This window comes from Spermophilus citellus (assembly GCF_964194105.1).
Source record: "Spermophilus citellus genome assembly, chromosome: X".
NCBI lineage: Eukaryota > Metazoa > Chordata > Mammalia > Rodentia > Sciuridae > Spermophilus > Spermophilus citellus.
The window spans coordinates 19,044,862-19,065,365 of NC_138190.1; the positions used below are offsets into that span (position 1 = coordinate 19,044,862).

At 41.0% G+C, this 20,504-nt stretch overlaps 1 protein-coding gene across 3 annotated transcripts in view; it reads right to left on the reverse strand.

Annotated features, from left to right (window-relative positions):
• Nucleotides 1–20,504, reverse strand: part of PCYT1B (phosphate cytidylyltransferase 1B, choline) — a 98,002-nt gene that overhangs the window by 60,902 nt on the left and 16,596 nt on the right. For 2 of the 3 annotated variants that reach the window (XM_081278274.1, XM_081278271.1), the window contains exon 1: nt 6,461–6,723. The exons of the other annotated variant lie outside the window; for it this stretch is intronic. In XM_081278274.1, coding sequence (XP_081134400.1) covers nt 6,461–6,577 — 117 coding nt within the window. In that variant the 5' untranslated portion in view covers nt 6,578–6,723. Of the gene's footprint in view, nt 1–6,460; nt 6,724–20,504 lie in introns of those variants that run through there. 3 annotated transcript variants of the gene reach the window in all.

Consider the following 20,504-nt stretch of genomic DNA (forward strand, 5'->3'; position numbering starts at 1 on the left):
CAATTTAGTGAAACTGTCTCAAAAAAATAAAATAGAATTGGGGATGTAGCTCAGTGGTAAAGCACTTGCCTAGCATGCTTGAGATCCTAGGTTCAATTCCCAGTACCAAAAAATAAATGAATATATAAATTAATCTAAAAGGCTGGGGATGTAACTCAGTAGCAGAACAGTTCCCTACCATTCATGAGGTGGTGGGTTAAACACCAAGTACTACAAAAATGCCAACCAAACATTTTGACATCTTGGATGGATGGAAGAAAAGAAGGAAGAAAGAGGAAAAGCTAGATGCTTTTGGCCCTAAACTCTATTTTCTCCATTTCTTGGCACTATACATTCTATTTGCTTACCCTTTCAGTTAAGTTTCCACTCTCCTACCTTCTAGAGTCTCTTCGACCTACTGCCATCTGGTCCCTACTCCCACAACTTCACTGAAACACCATCTCTGACTTCTTCCTAAATAAAATCTGAAATTCCTGCTTATTTCTTCTTATCTCACTTGACCTTTCTGCTGCATTTGCTTCTATTGGATGTTCTCTCCATGGAACTTACCCTGCCCTTGGTTCCCTGATCTCCCAGCCATTTGAGAAATACCTCTCTCTCTTCTTTTCATGATCCTTCCTCTATCGGCTCTTTAAATGGTCTTCCTCGGAGTTCCATCCTGAAAAGATTCTGGGATAAAGTAGATTAATTTAACCAGATTTCATGTAGAGATAGGCAGATATAAGGAAGATTCTACTAGCTTTAATTACAGCTCTTCTATTCCCCCCCCCCTCTAAGAATCTGAATAGCTCAGGGTCAGTTACTTTCTAAAATTAACCCTGTAGTAGGATTATCCTGAAGCATTCTTCCTGCTAATCATCTCAATCCACTTCCCTCTCAGTCCAGAAAGTGATTCAATTTCACATCCATGTGGTCTATGCTGATGTCTCCTAAATTTAGATCTCCAGAGTTCCAGAACAAAATATTAACAGACACCTATAAGTGGAAGTCTTCATGGTATTTCCAACATAACATTCACAAACCCTTCTCTTATAGTTCTTCCATTTCAATGATGGCACCCACTCACTGGAACTGGAAAACTTAGTCTTCACTGACCATGGCCCACTCTCAGACTCAATTATCAAGTCCTGGTTCATCTACTTCCTTAATGTCTCCCATATTCATCCAGCTCTCTTTTTCCCCACTGCCCCACCATAACTTCAAACTTATCAACTCTCATTTAGATTACTCTAACAGCTTCCTAATTGACACAGATTAGGATAACAGAAAAGATATGAGTGCAAAATATGAAATAAGAAAAGTGATGTTTGGTTTTAGTTATGATGACATACATGTATATGAGTATTGTACAACACGAAAAGCATTTGTTGTTTTTGCTCCTCAGAGCTCATCCTGAACAGGACTGGGCAGGCAGATGATTAAGATCCCTCTAAAGCTACATGTGGCCAGTAAGCACTTGACATTGGCTAATCTCATTTGCAATGTATTGCAAGTATAATATACACACTGGATTTCAGACTCAGCATGAGGAAAAGAATGTAAAATTTCTCATTAATAATTTTTATATTGACTGCATGTCAACATAATATTTTGAATACATTGCATTAAATAAGATACATTATTAAATTAATTTCGCCTGTCTTTTTTTTTAACTTTTTAAACTGGCTACTAGAAAATTTTAAATTACATATGTGGCTTCAATGACATTTCTTTGCATAGCACTGCTTTAAAAAAGTTGGAAAGTGCCACCCACAACAGGGGCTTAAGAGCCCCTCAGAAATAGAATAATTGTTTCCATGTCCCCAAATTTGTTTTGGGTCAGGATATTTTCTTCAGATGGAGTGACTTAACTTGGGGATCAGGTTAACAGAGCCCTCCCTGCTAGGAAGTATTTCTGCTCAGTGAATAAAATACAGCTTTTAAGAAAGTCCAATATATTAGAGCCAAACTTTAAAATGGCTCTCTTAGGGATCTCAGCATCTTGGCATGCTTCCAAATAACAAACTACTGTCTTCTACTAAGTGGAAGTGATCTTTAAGGGCAGGGATTATGGATTCTCTTTTATATCTTTCCATAGCACCTTGCTGTGTCTGGAAGTTGTTGCCCACTTGACTGACTGTGAATCCTGTTGGTAGGGGTTGGTAGGAAATGGAGTTTACTCTGTTACCTTATAAAGCTTTCCGTCATGAAATCCTTAACATTTCCTCACTGCCTGAATGATGATATGTGTATCTTTTGATTTCTATATGCTCAAACACAAAAGTAAAAGAAACTACCCATCTTATATTTGAATTAGGTTTATTTCTTCCACAAGAAGTTTATCATGAGGCAGATGGGGGTTTGGAGGGATAGTAAAAACAAATTTAATAATAGAATGGAAGAAACAAATTCATTGATTCCATGCTCGATACACTTGACTATTATCAATTTGTAAGAAATGGATGTTGCATTTCAACAGAGACCAGCAGAAAGATGTCTAATAATAACCTTGGGCAGAATTCCCATTGACCACAGTAAATGCCCCAAAAAGCTTATGTTTGTTTATTTTCACCAATACAGCACATTGAGAATGTCTCACTTATAAAATGCATGCTGCTCTGAGTGGCTAAATAAGTGATGATACTAGTAAAGGAAGCTACTAATGTCTGGAAATCCAACCATCTTTTTTAGTACTACTGGTCAGCATCCTACATCCCAACTGACATAATGCGCCTTCTGCAAGACAGCAGTCTCTTGGCACTGCTCCACTTTGAAGTGAAGCCCAAAATGAACTCCTGCTAACGTGGCATATTGAACCAGCCCTTTTTTTATTTCCAAGGCCTTCTCATTTGATCCGTGGCACATCCATCTTCATGGAAGTGACTATTGCAGGCTAGAATTACAACTTCCTTCTGATGGAAGAATGCACCCCTAGAAGAACTTGACCAAGGTCATTAACCAAATTCTCAAGCAGACAGCTTTCAGGGTGGCTAGGCCTTATTAGAAAGGGTTTATGGAGCGCCTACTTGGCTCAGAGGCTTTTTCTAGGCATAATCAGAGGCCTGGGGAGATAGGAGGATAGTCCTTGCCCACAAGGAGTCCTTATTCCTCAGGAGTTAGATTACATTATATCACTCAAGGTCACTCAGTTTCTTTTCTTGACTGTCAAGCTTATGAGTCACCTTGCATCATGTTCAAGCAGGAAAATATTAAAGAACAGAAAACCAGTCAGATATTAAGAATATGCATTATAACAATGGAAAGAAGAGTTTTCAGAGACATCTCAAGCCAGAACACCATGGTAAGGAGATAAGAGTAACAAGATTACATTACTTAAATACAGGCTCTATCATAAAACCTAAATGATTTTGTTACTACTTTTCTCATGTGTATATGTGTGTGTGTGGCACTGGGGATGGAACCCAGGTCTCTGTGTACGGTAGGCAAGCAGTCTACCACTGACTAACATTCCTATTCTTTTTTATATTTTCTTTTGAGACTGTGTCTGGTGAAGTTACCCAGGCTGATCTCAAACTTGTGACCTCCTGCTTCAGACTCCCAAGTAGCTAAAATTACAGTCATGTGCCACCATACCTGGCCTTTTTCTAATGTCTTTAGCAGTGTTATTTTATTCTATTTGCCACTCTCCTTTCTTTTAAGGTACCTGGGAAAATATATATATTCCGTTCACAAAAGTTTCCCTGTGAAATATGATTTAATTGTATCCTCAATATCATCAATATGCTATTTACATGGATATAAAATATAGAATTCTTTAAAGCCTTGTTCACTCAAGGATGCTGGCTTTCTTCGTCACTTCAACAATTGGGAGAAGGAATCTGATGTCTGAAGGGAAATCTAAGTGTGGAGTTTCATTCCTAAGCAGGCCCCTCTCCAATCCTTTAGACACTTTCCAAAGTTAGTCAAGCCACTCAGTAGCCATACCTGTTTATGGCCATGGATGGTATGACCCACATGTGATCAGGAGAGATGCTTGGGTATCACGAGAAACACAAGATTAATAGAATTTGAAAAAAATGAAGATATTAGCAAAGCTACAAAATCAACAGAAACTCTTAAAACCCACAAAAACTAACTTCTCATTTTCATGTGCCACACACTGTCAACAAACTTTAAAGTAGTGAGCATGTTCCTTAGTTATTAAGGTAAAATCACTAGCAAAGGATACTTCAGTTATCATATGTAAATCTAAAGTCAAAATATAACCAACGCTACAGTGATCAAAGTTTGCTAATAAGAGAAAAGGTGCTTTAAAGATTAAGTGGTTGTTTATAAATTGGTTGCAAGTACCTATTTAAACAGAACCAATTTCAGTAGCACACAATAATGATGAACATTGTGGAAAATTTAAATCAAAAGTAGGTCAAAGCAATTGTTTCAACAGTTCAATTTCTATACATCCTTGTCATACCTGATCTTGTGTGTGTGTGTGTGTGTGTGTGTGTGTGTGTGTGTGCGCGCATGCGCGTTCTCTCTCTCTCTCTCTCTCTCTCTCTCTCTCTCTCTCTCTCTCTCTTTCAACCAGAACAACCAAAAAAATGGGAAGGGAATGTATCTCAAGAGTGTTTTGTAGGGCTGGGGATGTAGCTCAGTGGTAGAGCCTAGCATGCACAAGTCCCTGAGTTTGATCCCCAGTACTAGGGTTGGGGGTTTGGTTGTGGAAAGCAGTGTCTTTTAAGGGGAAAGATCTAAAAATCTTTTGGGTTCAATTCTTAGCTCTGCTCTTTCAAAGCAATGTGACCTTTGGGGGAAGTCACTTTCTCTGAACCTGTTCCCCATTTCTAAAATGAGTAGGAGGTGAGGGTGTAAACTGCAACCTTTATGTGGTTCTTGAGTTACCACCTGGGATGAGCTGTCAAAAATGAAAGTGGAAAGCAACTTGAACTTTCTTCCCTTGATTTCCTCTGCCCATCTTTCTCAGGTAGAAACAACCAAGGAACAGAATAACTAAGTGAAAAGGGAAGAAAAAGAAGCAGACACATGAAGCTAAAATGATACATAATATGGAGCCACCTATCTCTCCCTTGCCCTTTATCTCTGAAAAGTATAAGATCCAAATCTGAACATGAAGTTTACTTAAAAGTACATTCTGGATGATCTTGCAACATAATTTTAGTAGCCTTTTTTTCCAATGCTAAATCATGAGTTGTTTGTTAGCTCTAAGGAATGCCTCAGTTAACAAACTTATTGGGATATTTTATACTCCATAGAACATGAATTCTACATTGTGTATGTCATTCAGCAACTATCCAAAGGCATAGGAAGCAGTTAATATTAAAATTCCCTAAGCAAATTAGAAACATAATGAATAAAAACCCCACAGGGCTCTAATATAACTTGGTTTTACTGTTTTTTAGGAAGTGGTTCTAAACCTGCTTTTGAACCCTCATTAACCCTTAAGAAATGACAATTCCATGATGAGATGGCTTTGACATCAGTAAGCCCTTATTTGGGGCTACACCACAAAATCCTTAAAAAAAAAAAAAAACTCTTCCCCAGGTCAAACTTCACAGCCAATCAAAATATTGCACCTTTTAACTTGAGAGAAAATTATAAAGGATAGTTCTAGTGTGTCTCTTGGACTTGGGGGCTCAAAGAAAGATCTCCTCAAGTTCCGCAAGACTTCAAGCCAAAGAGAACTCACCACTTATTTGATGTTTTTGATTCCTTGAGCACACATGCTGAGATGGTTGAGAAGGAACTTCCACATCTAGTTAAGGGATCATGACCAATGCCGGAAGAGGAACTCATCAAATTTGAAATACTGGTTACTGAGATGGATGGAAGCTCTGAGTGCCCCGTTTCTACACTTTCATTATTAAAGGCATGCAGCCCCATTTTAAATAAATGTAGCTTCCCCAGGTTTCCACTATCTGAATAGAAACCTCATCGCACACTCCGGAAATCTTTACAATTCATTTTAAATACCTTTTATTTCTAAATATAATGCAGAAAGACCCCTATTTATTTATTTTTTATTTTTTTAAGCAGATGGGGGTAAGTTTTGCTTCCAAAATTGGCATTAGGCACAAAATTGGCATTAGGCACGAAGATGAGTTGAGGACCGAATCATTCCTGAGCTAGAATTTAGAACTTAACAAGGGACTCGTTCCAAGCTTTGCGTAGAGAAAACCATTTTAAATTTGCACTGTAGGATTTTTACCTCCGAACGAGAATACACCTAAAAGGAAAAAGGCCATCCCCTCCTCCCAAAGCACAAAAAAACAGCATATCCCAAGCAGCCCGTTTCCTACCCAGCCAATACAATAATGCTTTGTAAACTGAGAGCAGCGCCCGGTATAGAAGCTAAGTATAAACAGCTGAGAAGGATTAGGCGGTAGCTCCATTCTCATTTACATGAAAATCCTCTAAGCATCGTTTTCCTCTCTGGCTGCGGGCGCATAAGGAACTCTTTTGTGCCATAGCCACGCATACATTTGCATCCTTTGTCTTTACTTACCAGTCGAGGCTGTGGGCATGTGTGCTCTATTTCCTCCATGGTTTCTGAGGGAGGCTCATTGGAAAGGGATTTTGGGATACCTGTTTCTGACTCAGCATCAGTGGTAAGTACTGGCATGGCCAGCGAATGCTCCCTCCAGCTCTACACCCTCTGGGAGTCGCCTCCCAAGCAGAGAATGTTTTCTTTGTCACGTATTTTTCTCTTCCCTACCCATCCCCCTTCTTCTTCCCTTCTTTCTCTCTTCCCTGGGGGAAGTAAAGAGGTTACCCCCCTCTCCCGCCCCTTTCTTTCTCCGAGAAGCAAAAAGGCAAGGCCTCAGTTTATCACTATAACAACCAGAAGGCACTGGAGCGGCTGGTGCGGGATACAGTATCCTCATTTGCATGGAGCGCGCTGGTTGGCTACTGTCATCATAGTACCACTCCAGCGGGGAGCGGCCAGGCCCCATTGGCTGGCCAGCCGTACCCACGGGCCTAACTTGCTGCTTTTGTTTCTTCTATTTAATTCATCTGCAAAGGTCTCGGTCCATTTTGGGTAAGGGACCCGGGTTTCACTACCCAGATAAAATAAAACCACTTCCTGAGGGACCTAGGATACCTCTAGAAAGAACATAACAGACCTTCACTAAAAAAAAGACCAGGTCCCTGGCATGAGTGTATGATGTGCTATAGCCAGAGTATTTGCCAAATAGAAGTCACCCTGAGGACAAAGCCACTTTTGAGCCCAAATTCACTGTGCCAATTGCCAGCTGGCCTCCAAGGATCTCTCAGGGAATTCACTGTGGGCACCTGAATGTTCAGCCCCTGGACTGCATGCAACAGGAACAGGAGCAGATCCCCCTGTAGACTGATGTAGCCCTGGAGTCTATCCCTGGAGCTACCCTAGGATCCACTTTGAAGGAGGTAGATTGTCTTTGACAGTCTGCCTGCCACTTCTGGCCACCCTCACTAACTGCTTCCTGTCAGCCACTCTTACCCCTCTGAAGAAATCTAGTTATTGTTTGTCCTTGAATATACTGTTCCATGTGTTGGTCTATTATCCCTCTGCTCCCATTTTAGCAGTCTTATTTCCTAAGCACTCTGTTCTCAGCCAAATGCTCCTGGCACTCAGAAAAACATCCCAGAAGGAATGTTAAAAATTATGAAACCTGAAAGTTTAAATTGTCTGGGAATATTCACATTTTAAGAGGAGTATTCTGAAGATATACACTCAAAGGAAAGAACTTACAAAGGTATTTGTTCTAGTGAAATGTCATACGTTCAATATTAATAAAAGTTATAATCTGTAGCATTTATTAAGCACAAGCACAGAGTGCTGAGTACTTTACTTAGATCTTGATTAATCTTCATAAGAACCTGAAGAAGTTGATCCTATTATTATCCCCATTTTACAGGTGAGGAAATTGCAACTTAGCATAATGACTCAGGGACTCAAAGCTCCCAAGTAATGGAGCTGGCATTTGAAAGATGGGGTGGGGGAGTAGGGTTGCAGCAGGTATAGTAGGAAAAGAACCCAAGAAGGAGTCCTCTTAAGACAAGTCCCTAGACTTTTAAATGTTTCATTTTTTCTGTAGTTGTGGTTTTTATCCATGTGTGGTCCAAGACCAGCAGCACCAACATCAGCATCACCAGGGAACTTATTAGAAATGCTAATTATTGACCCCATACCAGACCCCAGACCAGATTCAGTAGGTCTGGGGAGGTGCTGGATTTTTCAGGGTTCTATTTATTTATTATTTATTTATTTGTAGTTGGACACAATACCTTTATTCCACTTATTCACTTTTATATGGTGCTGAGGATCAAACCCAGGGTCTTGCACGTGTGAGGCGAGCACTCTAACACTGAGCCACAACCCCAGCCCCTTTGCAGGGTTTTTAAATTTTTTTTTAAAATTGTAGTTGGACATAATACCTTTATTTATTTGTTTGTTTGTTTATTTACTTATTTTTATGTGGTGCTGAGGATTAAACCCAACGCCTTGCACATACTAGGTGAGTGCTCTACTGCTGAGCCACAACACCAGCCCTTCAATCTTACAGTTTTAATAAGTGCCTGGGTGATGCTAATGCTCCAGGTCTAGGGACAATACCTTGAGAAACAGCATTCCAAAGAATGGGATAAAAATACCAACCCTGCTTCCCTTATAGAATTGTGGGAGATCAAATGAGATATCATGTGAACACCTTGTAAATTAGAATGTGCAATGCTAACATAAAAGGACATTATTTTTATCACTCCTCAAATAAGCAAAGAAGGCTAGCCCTAAAAGAAGGAAATGAATATTGCATCAGAGAATTATATAGTTTTATGGTTATAGATCCTATCACATTGTCAAGGTGTTGTCACCTGATAGTATATTATCTATGCTCAAGAGAACTTCAGTAATGCATAAATTCCAGTGATGTTTAGGTCATCTGAAGAGAGGCCATTTTCTTCTTACCTTATTTGTCCTCCTAGAAACACAAAATACCTCAAGGTACAGGCTTGACTTTAAGGAGCTAATCAACATGGAAGGGCCAAGCCCTGCATTGTTTGAGAGCCCCATTTTCACCCATGCTGGGTGATGTGAGAGTGAGATTGGATCTCAATATTTCCTTTGCCTTAGAGCAGTGGTTCTCAAAGGGTGGTCCTCCAAAGAACAGTAGCCATTCTGGCAACTTGTCAGAAAATTTCATTCTCCACCCCAGACCAACTGAATCAGAAACTGGATTCTAGCAAAAGTTCTCGGTTTGGGATACATTCTGACATACACTAGAAGTTTGAGAACCACTGACTTGGAATCATATATTCACCTTTGAAAGCACCTCACTTATTGTATTCTGGGTCACTGAACTTCCAGTTTGATTCCTAATTGGTCCTCTGATTCCCTCTCTTGAAAAGAAGCCTTGCCTCTCCATCTGTTTGTTTAGTTGAGTTTTGATGTCTAGCTGAGTCCTTATGAACCCCTCTTTTCCCAGAGCCTGGACTATGTCCTTATGCCCCCAGCCTTTTCTGCCTTAAAGTGGAAAGTTGTTCTCTTCCTCTCCCCCTTATCTTCCCCTATCCCATCAAACCAAGAGGCTACTTCTGCCTAGAGTGAGTATCTTCATCATATCACCCATGTTAGACCCTTATTCATCCCAAGTCCTTGAACTTCTCAATTTGGACTTCTAACCACCCTAAAGGTCAGCCCTATAACTAATTGCAGAAGCATTAATCCTACTCTAGCCTAGTCTTTGATTCTTCTGTCCTTCTCCCAGCAACCCAGTGGTTGAATCCCAGCATGTCTTGCAATCCTAATGGCAGAAATAGACTGAGACACCACTTTGAGAAGGATCCTTACTGGATCCACCCACTTTGGAGCCCAGTGTTGGCTGATACTGCTACCTGATTTAGGAACTTTTTAATAATACTTTATTTAACTTGGAAGTCTTGTAATACTATCAAGACAATTAGCTGAGAATGACCAGTTGATTCCACACTATGGAATTGCATATTCTACAATCCTCCAGGGGTTACAGTAAGGTAACATATAAAGGGATAGCAGGAAAGAGTTTATTAGGGTTATGGAATTGTTCTGTATTCTGATTATGGTAATAATTATACAAAACCAATGTCTGTATTAACAAAATCTCCACAGAGGCTCAACATGTGAGGTGGCAGTGGCACACGCCCATAATCTGGCAGCTTAGGAGGCTGAGGCAGGAGGATTGAAAGTTCAAAGCCAGCCTCAGCAACTTAGTGAGGTCCTAAGCAACTCAGTGAAATTCTGCTTATAAATAAAATCTAAAAAGGGCTGGGGATGTGGCTCAGTAGTCAAGTGCTCCTGGGTTCAATCCCTGCTACCGAGAGAGAGAGAGAGAGAGAGAGAGAGAGAGAGAGAGAGAGAAAGAAACTCCTCAGAGGACATTTGTCAGTATATACTAACAGCCCTTAAAATGTTGATACCTTTTGTCCCAGGGATTCCACTTAGAAACTTTTCTCAAAAAGATTGTTTCTTATGGTATTATTGAGGATTTTTGTTTTCTTTTTTAGTTTTTCTATGTATAAAAGTATTTTTTAAAAAATTTTTAGGTGTTGATGGACCTTTATTTTATTCATTTATTTATATGTGGTGCTGAGAATTGAACTCAGTGCCTCACATATGTGAGGTAAGCACTCTACCACTGAGCCACAACCCCAGACCCTATAAAAGTATTTTAAAAGAGTATATATTAGTGGGCTTGGGTTGTGGCTTAGCAATAGAGTGCTCATCTAGCATGTGTGAGGCCCTGGGTTCGATCCCCAGCACCACATAAAAATAAATAAATAAAGGTATTGTGTCCAACTACAACTAAAAAATAAATATTTTAACAAAGAAAGAGAGCATATATTACTCTTATAATCAGAAAAAAATGAATATTATCATCCTTCCAAAAGTAATTAAGGGCTGGGTATTCAGATGGGGAGGAGGCAGAATTGGTTAGCAAATGAGCAAATAGAAAGGTGCATGTATCTCAGTAAGGGGAAATAAGAAAGCTGAAACTGAGGAACAATGCTATGACCTATCTCCAGTTAGCAGAAGGAATATGTTGGAATCAGGCTACTCAGAAAAATCCCCAGAGAATGCTTGGAAACAGTGCTCCTGAGTCCTGTAACCTCTTCAAGTAGGACATGCCTTCTGTGAGACCTTGTTACATCAGTGTTGCCCTAACGTGCACCACCATTATTGTTTCTGCAATTTATTGAGTACCTTTTATATTTTTAGCATTATGATAGGTACTTACTACCTGTCACCCCCACAACACTTGATCATATGAGTGTAGTGGCCCCACTTTGCAAATGCAGAAACTGAGCTATAGAGACCTTCACTTCAGCTTAAAAGAGATCTACATTACAGATGTATCATTATGTATCATCCTTCCCACCAGTGGTCTTCATACTAACATCAAATTGTTGAAAATACCATTCCCAAAGATCTGCAGAGGATAACTAAAATCTCTTTGGGGCAGATGCTGTCTGAACCTTGTCCAAATCCCCTCAGGCCTTACTATGGTAGTCAACACCTGGCCCATTGCCAACTGCCAGCACCTGCATCTCCCTGCCTGAGGGCTTTTTCTGACCATTAGAGTCTGATGCCTTTCCAACATCACAGCAGAGGCAGAGCTAAAGAATTCTCGACCTATAACTCAGTGTATGACTACCTCTGCTCCCCCAGCCCTCAAGCAAATTGTACGTTCTACTCCCAAATTGCCCAGTGGGTTTAACTTCCAATTGCCATGCAATAGCTTGCTTGACAGTGAACCTGTACTGGATATCTTCCTTTCCTTGCCTCACTTGCCCACATTCCTGTGGGTGTTTCCTGGGATTGCCTACCAAATAAACTACGTAAACTTGAATCCTTCCCTTGGGGTCTACCTTTGGGTCCTCTCAGCCTAAGAGGATACTTCAGTGCCCCATCGTAAAGTTCTAATTTTTTTTGAGGGGGGGGTGGGTTCTGAGGATTTAACCCAGGGGTGCTTTACCATCCCTAGCCCTCTTTATTTTTTGAGACAGAGTCTCACTAAGTTGCTTAGGATCTTGATAAATTGTTGAGGCTGGCCTTGAACTTATGATCCTCCTGTCTCAGTGTGGTGAGCCGTTTCTGCGGACTGTGGTCACCATTACAAGATGGCGCTGGCTCCGCTGTGGTCTGTAACAAACAACTCCTTATTTGGGAGAGTTGGCGCATGGTTTTTTAACACCCTATGAGAAAGCTCCACGTGGCAGCTTCGCATTGGGGCTTGAGATGCTTTATTAAGGCTGGGAGAGGCATCCGGGAAAAAGAAGAAGAAATATCAAGGACCTGAATAAACGGCTGAAAGAAGATTCCTGTTGTTGCGTCTTCCTTGCGGGCAAGGGGGTCGCGACAAGTGGTGCCGAAACCCGGGAACCAGAACTTTCAGTCGTCAGGGGTGGTGCACCGGATAGTCCCAGGTAAGTGGGACCCGCGACCAAAGCGGGGATAGTCCCAGTAAGTGGGATCCGCGACCAAAGCGGGGTCAGCTCCTCTACAAAGAAAGAGAGAGCCTCATATTTTATTGCAGCTGCAATGTGTACTTTCACTTTTGTTTTCTGTGTTTCTTTTGTCGTCTGTGTCTTTTGTTTTCTGTGTTTCTTTTGTTGTTGTGTCATGGGTGCCGCATCTTCAAGTCCGCTTCTCCTGGCCCTAGATGGCCTGTTACGTTCCAAGGGCCTGGAAGTGAAGCATCGTACTTTACAGAGATTTTTACAGAAGATAGATATTGCTGCACCGTGGTTTGCATTTTCGGGCAGCCTTACCATACCTAGTTGGGATAAATTAGGCAAAGATCTTGACTTTGCTTCTGAGCAGGGCATATTAGAGGGCGGGGTGATACCCCTTTGGAGAATAGTCCGTAGTTGCCTCACAGAGGACAGATGTCATGACGCACTTACTAAAGGACAGGAAGTTCTAGAACAATTACATGAGGAGAAATCAGAGACGGCAGGAAGTGAGGTATCTCGGGAGGATGGAAGTGTGCAGAGCGTGAAACAGGGGAAGAGGCGATTGTATCCAGATCTCAGTGCGCTGCGCACACCTCCATGTGAAAGTGGGTCAGAGGAAGAGGAGAATGAGGAGGAGGAGCTTGGGAGGCTGTCTCGCCAGCTAGGGAGTTTAGTTGTAGGAGAAGGGAGCAAAGATAAGCAGGGGCTCAAGAAATGTGATCCTCCGGATCCACCGCCGTATGGTGGGGGTGTTTCGGGGAGAGCTTTCCATGCTCAAACATGGAAGGCTGTTCACGCTGAGATGGGTCTTGCTTATCCAGTTTTTCAGGACGATAATAGGGGAAGATTCCATGAGCCTTTAGATTTTAAAATTGTGAAGACCCTGGCGGAGTCTGTGCGCACTTATGGGGTGGATGCCGCCTTCACACTAACTCAGGTGGAGAGTCTGTCTAGATACTGTATGACTCCCTCTGATTGGGCTAGCCTTGTTCGGGCTTGTGTTTCCCCAGGTAAATATTTGGACTGGAGAACATTTGTGTTAGAGGGCGCAATAGAACAGGCCGCCCAAAACCATGCGGCGGGACATCCTCATTGGGATAAGGACATGCTTTTGGGGCAAGGTAGATTTGCTAATCAACAGACAGGATTCCCTCTTGAGGTATATGATCAAATTAATAACATTTGCATTCGGGCATGGAAGTCACTTCCAAACAGAGGAGAGGTATCTGGTAATTTGACCAAGATTATACAAGGCCCTACAGAACCCTTTTCAGATTTTGTAGCAAGGATGGTGGACGCCGCTGGAAAGATTTTTGGGGATCCTGATAGAGCCATGCCCCTTGTTAAGCAATTGGTCTTTGAGCAATGCACCAAGGAATGTAAAGCAGCAATCGCTCCTTATAAGAACAAAGGCATAGAAGCATGGATGAAGGTGTGTAGAGAGATTGGAGGACCTTTAACTAATGCAGGTCTTGCAGCTGCTGTCCTTCGGATTGCAAAAGGGGGCGGTCCTGCCGCCGGAACGTGCTTCCATTGTGGTCAACCCGGTCATGTCAGACGTGAATGTCCCAAAAAAGACAATTTTACTGGACCTCCTCACGGTGGCCCTTCCAATGGCTTTCGTCTACCGGGGTTGTGTCCAAGATGCAAAAAGGGGAAGCATTGGGCAAAAGAGTGTAGATCAGTGAGGGACATTCATGGACAACCTATTTCAGCTGGGCCAAAAAACGGCCGACGGGGCCCTCGACCCCAGGGCCCACAAATATATGGGGCAGTGGAGAATGTTACACCCGAACCCGAGACATGGCCATCTCTACGCCATCCCATGAAACGCGGAGAGCCACTACAGGTGCCGCGGGATTGGACCTCTGTTCCACCTCCAGACTCGTATTAACACCTAAGATGGGAGTCCAATTGGTGGAAACTGAGTTCAAAGGGCCTTTACCACCTGGCACTGTAGGTTTGCTAATTGGACGTGCATCCTCTATTTTACAAGGTCTTCGTGTTTTCCCCGGAGTCATAAGTCCTGATACTGTAGGGATAGTAAAGGTTATGGTGGAAGCTCCAGGGGGCATTGTGTCCATCTCCCCAGGAGATCGGATTGCTCAATTACTAATTTTGCCTAGTTTGCATAATCACTTCCCTGCTGACTCAAGGTCACGGACAGGGAATGAGATTGGTGCCACCGGAGGGAATTGTGCTTGTTTGTCACTAGATATGAGCAATCGCCCTACTTTGGAATTAAGCATAGAAGGTAAATCTATTGTGGGATTACTTGATACAGGATTATTGGCTGCTAAATTAGAGCAGACAATTCATGAGGCCTATAAAGACCTAGTGAAGTTGTTAGCTCAATATGGACTGCATATTGCACCTGAAAAGGTTCAAACAGGGGATTCTATTAAGTATTTGGGAGCAACAATTGGGTATGGCAAATTACGACCACAAAAAAATCACCATACGAACTCAGGATCTCCAAACTCTAAATGATTATCAAAAACTGCTGGGAGATATTAATTGGATACGAGGATATTTACATATTTCTAATGTTATGCTACAGCCTTTGTATGCTACTCTTAGGGGTGATCCAGATCTTACTTCCCCTCGTAGCCTCACTAAAGAGGCTAGAGCGGCCCTTATGACAGTAGAAGAAGCTATACAACATGCTACTTTATGCAGGCTCCAAAGTGATAAACCTTTCCAATTATGTGTGCTTGCCACTATGCGGCAGCCTACTGTTGAGCGTGCTCATCGCACCTTAAAGGAAACTTTACAAAAACAAAAGGGGGGAATAGGAGCTGAACATACTCCTAAAGAACGCCTGTCCTTAGCTCTCTTTACCATTAATTTTTTGAATTTGGATATTCACGGTCGCTCTGCGGCCGATAGACATGTGTCCCCTCAGCCCTCTGTGATTGGTTATGTTAAGTGGAAAGATGTTCTTACGGGCCAATGGAACGGCCCCGACCCCGTGCTGACATGGGCACGAGGATCTGTATGTGTTTTTCCCCAGGATCGCACGGAACCATTGTGGGTCCCTGAACGCCTGACAAGAAGAGTCTTGACGCCAGCTACTCAGCAACAAGAAATACCACAGCAATCCCGTGATGAGGATCTTCATTCTGCTGAGCGCTCTGGCTCTGGTGCTGGTGCCGATGACATGGACGACACCAATGCAGTGGTGGGCAGCGGCACGGGCTTGGCCAATGCCGATGCCGGTTCATGATTTAATGATTCCAGGAATGCCTCCCGTATCATTGGCGAATATTTGGCCGGAAATTGGTCCAGATAAAGCTATGATCATACAAGCTCTTGCAGCTTTAGAAAATGGCATCTCACCTCAAGTCTGGCTTGCGCAGATTAAACAGTAAATCTTTGACATGGTCGTTGCACCCCAAGTTTTATGAACATTGCACTGGGATCGACATGTCTTTCTTTGTTATTCTCTTAGTGTTGGAAAGCCCTTGCACTCTGCCGGCTTTACTGCCATTGCACGCAGATGGGTTTCCACACTAGTGCTTTTCTATCGCCTTAAGACCCGTGCCTTTCTTTTAGGGTGTTGCCAACTTGTTTGTCGTCGTATTTCTATACAGCCACAGTTCAGCCTCAGCCATCCCCCTTCGTCCACCATCATCACGATACAGGATGCGAGGCAAGGCACTGCACTTGAGTGATCCTTGAAGTGGACCTCAAGGAGAGCATGTCCTATTGCATGCGGGTTAGACGTGTCCACGCCCCGTCCCACGAAAAAAGGCGTCGGCTGATATGGCCTCAGATCTGGGGAAGGGCCCTCCTTGGGGCTGAGCCATACTATGCAGCCACTTCTGCACAGTGGGATAGGACCTCTACTCTCGCCTGTATTGTTTTTGGAAAACAAAAGGGGGAACTGTGGTGAGCCGTTTCTGCGGACTGTGGTCGCCATTACAAGATGGCGCTGGCTCCGCTGTGGTCTGTAACAAACAACTCCTTATTTGGGAGAGTTGGCGCATGGTTTTTTAACACCCTATGAGAAAGCTCCACGTGGCAGCTTCGCATTGGGGCTTGAGATGCTTTATTAAGGCTGGGAGAGGCATCCGGGAAAAAGAAGAAGAAATATCAAGGACCTGAATAAACGGCTGAAAGAAGATTCCTGTTGTTGCGTCTTCCTTGCGGGCAAGGGGGTCGCGACATCTCAGCCTCCTAAGTCACTGGGATTACCGGCATGAAACAGTACACCACAGCACCTGGCTTTAATATTTTTAATGGTAAAATACCTTTCACATCCTCATCACTTGTGGATAAAAGCGAATCATAAGGTAATTAATAAATATATTTTAGCCTTTTAAAATGCATTAATTTTAAGTTTTATTTTTAAAAATTCTTTTCTATTTTCCAATCTTTAGTAATGCAGCTGGAGATTTTACATACATTGTTTTAAAATGTTAGGACAATTCTACCAAATATTTAAAATTATTTATCTATAATCTTTATGCCATTCCAGATGCCATACTGCTCTTAAAATTTATCACTAAGGCCACATGTAAAACATTTATTCCAAATCTTTCCCTAATACCATCACTCCTGATTCCACTATTCTTCTACTTTTCATTTTTTTCTCACAGTCTCAAGTTTACCAAACAAGGAATTTATTACAAAGAAGGGAGGAAGATGGAAAATAGAGGGTAAAATTGACAGAAGAATTTAAGATTTCCAGAAACCAGTATTACCTGTTATGGAATTTCATTATTTTTTCATCTTTTAAAATTTTTATTTTTATTTTTTAAATACTTTTTAGTTATAGATGGACACAGTACCTTTATTTATCTTTATGTGGTGCTGAGGATCCAACCCAGGACCTCACACATACTTGGTGAGCATTCTACCACTGAGCCACAACCCCAGCCCCAAATTTTATTTTTATTTTAAAAAAAAATATTTAATTTTTAGTTTTAGGTGGATACAATATCTTTATTTTTATGTGGTGCTAAGAATCGAACCCTGGGGCTGGGGATGTTGGCTCAAGTGGTAGTGCACTCCTCTGGCATACGTGCAGCCCGGTTCGATCCTCAGCACCACATACAAATAAAGATGTTGTGTCCGCCGAAAACTAAAAAAAAAAAAAAAAAAAGAATAAATAAATATTAAAATTCTCTCTCTCTCTCTCACTCCCCCCCCCAAAAAAGAATTGAACCCTGTACCTCATGCATGCTACGTGAGCACGCTACCACTTGAACCACATACCAAGCCCCAAATTTTTATTTTTTGAGCCACATCTCCCATTCTCCAGATGTGGCTTAAAATTAGGGCCTAAGACCTGACAGTGTGAGCTGGGCATGATGATGTGCACCTGTAACCTGTAGTTCAGCTCCTTGGGAGGCTGAGGCAAGATCACTTGAGCCCAAGAGTTAAAGACCAGCCTGAGCAATATAGCAAGATCCCATCTAAAGAAAAAAATCCTGATGGTCTGGAAAAATCTCCATTATACCAAGTAATGAAACTTGTGCATATGTCTTTTCCATTCACTCTGGGAAAGTCATGGTAATAAAAAAAATATTTTGCAGTGGAAACAATTTCACCTCTCATGTGGCACTTTTACATATTAAATTATATCAGATTAGCACACTGAGATTGCCAAATTTTAATATTAAAAATTTTCAGATGAATAAACCAATTCATATAAAATGACATGGCAATGTCATACAGTGAGTGATAGAAGTATCACCTGATCCAGGCCTCCCGAATCAAAGTTGTACAGTTTTCCACCATATTACACTCCCCACTGTTTAATATAGTTAGATTTGCTTTATTAACATGGTTATTAACTCATATACTTCTCATCATTCAGTATCACCCCTCCCCTCTTTTCTTCTGAATGCATGAAACATGAAGAACTCTTCACTTTTATTCATTTAGTTCATTTCAAATCTGTGCATGCATACAAGCATCTGGATTCATTGTGGGTGCCTGCATTTACTTATGACTTAAAAATTAACAAGGCAGCATTGCCGGATTCATCACTGGATTAAGAACTGGATGTATACAGGGCCATGACCCATAACGGCCATTAGGAGAAAAATTAATGGTGAGATATAATAGAGCTTCAAAACTTTTTTTTGGAAAAATGACAAAATGGAAACTGTTTTTGTTTCATTCTTAAATGTATTTTATTCTTTTTCCACTTTTATAATAGCCAAAAAAATGACCTTCACTCATCCATTTGACCAAAATTTATCAATTCCAAGCACAGTTGTAATGTGCTGGGGAGAAACTGAACAGACCCAACATGAAAAACTTACTGCATAAATGAAAATAAGGGGCTGGGGATGTGGCTCAAGCGGTAGCGCGCTCGCCTGGCATGCGTGCGGCCCGGGTTCGATCCTCAGCACCACATACCAACAAAGATGTTGTGTCCGCCGAGAACTAAAAATAAATATTAAAAAATCTCTCTCTCTCTCTCTCTCTCCTCTCTCACTCTCTCTTTAAAAAAATAAAAATAAATTAAAATAAAGTTTTACATCTAATATTTAAAATATTTGACGTAAGAAAGGCAAGCAATAAGGAGGCCCCGAATTCTTAGTACTCAAGGACACCATACTATGATGGTTGTACCTGTGTTTGAAAAGGTATTTAAAGATGTTTTTCTAATCAAAATGAGATGTATTTATCTAAATGTTGATGATAAAATGGTTATAAATATATTTTGTTTTGCTGTATCAAAACAGATATGATGGCAGAGGTTTTTTTTGGCATAAATTAAAGTTGCCCTTAGCTGGAATAAATCAGTCTAACTGACATTAGCAGCTGTGTAGTCAGTAAAGAATTATTGTTGCTATTACTTGGTGGTATTTATAAACACTTTTATTTTCTAAGTGCTTTACAATCACTTATTGTCTAATTAATATCTAATCATCTGTTTACAAGTAATAATCACACATGTAGTGCAGTTTAATCAAAACTCCAAATGCAGCCGCCATCATACTCAAGAATGCTATATGAATTTTGGTTCCTCCTCCTTGGGGTTTGGGTCCAGACATATGACAAACCCGTAATGCAACTGAAAAAAAATGGATAAAGATTCTTACTTGTCTTTGAGCATTCTTTGAATTCACAACATGCCAAATATACTATCTGATGTCAGTGGATAAGTAAGACTGTAGGTGATTTTTAACAATGGCTTGATTTCACACATACATTAAAAATTAATTTACTTAACTCACAAAATTGGGTGATAAAAGTACAAGGCCAGGCACCAAGTTAACACTGAAACAATAACAATCACTCTTACGGTGATTTTAATGAAAAAAGACCAAATGTACCAAAACTGGTTGAGGGACCTTCAGAGGTTAATAATCTAACCAGGTTCAAGTCCATACCAAGCTATGATGGGTATGAACACCTGCCAGTCTTAATTATTCAACATAAATGGATATACTGCTGTTGCCCTTCAGCATCCCCAGGTGTTAATCTATAAGCAATTACAGGAACCATGAAAGGATTTTTTAAATAAGTGAATGATATGCATATTAATCCAGGTTTTTACCCTAGGATGAATTTTCTTATGAGTTGCTGACTCAGAGTACTTGCCTTTTTAAAGCTTTTGGAACATGCTTTTTGATACTATTATCAAATGTCTTCCAGAATGGTTAACCACATTTACACCTGTTCATATACTGTTAAAGAGTCGTCTTTCTTGGTTATTGATCTGCCATATCCACTTTTATTCCTTCTTGCTGAACCACTAGGCTTACTTTCCTAGCACTGTAGCAAATACTGCAGGATCCTAAGGATTTTGCCTGTAGCCTTCAAATGTGACACCAATGAGTTCAACTAGCTAGTTGAATAATGAAGACTATCTAATGCCAGGATGGATACATTTATTCACAATTAAACTATTATTATAATCCTTAGATTTGTACTAATAGATTTTGAAGATTTGGTCTCCAAAGTGACTCTTCATCTTGTAAACCTGCACTCAGAATCTTTGAATGCACAGAATGATTTGGTTTAATCTTCTGTATTAGGTCCATATGGCTGCTGCAACCATTTATTACAAACTTAGTGTCTAAAAGCAACATAGGTTTATTATCATAAGTGTGGAC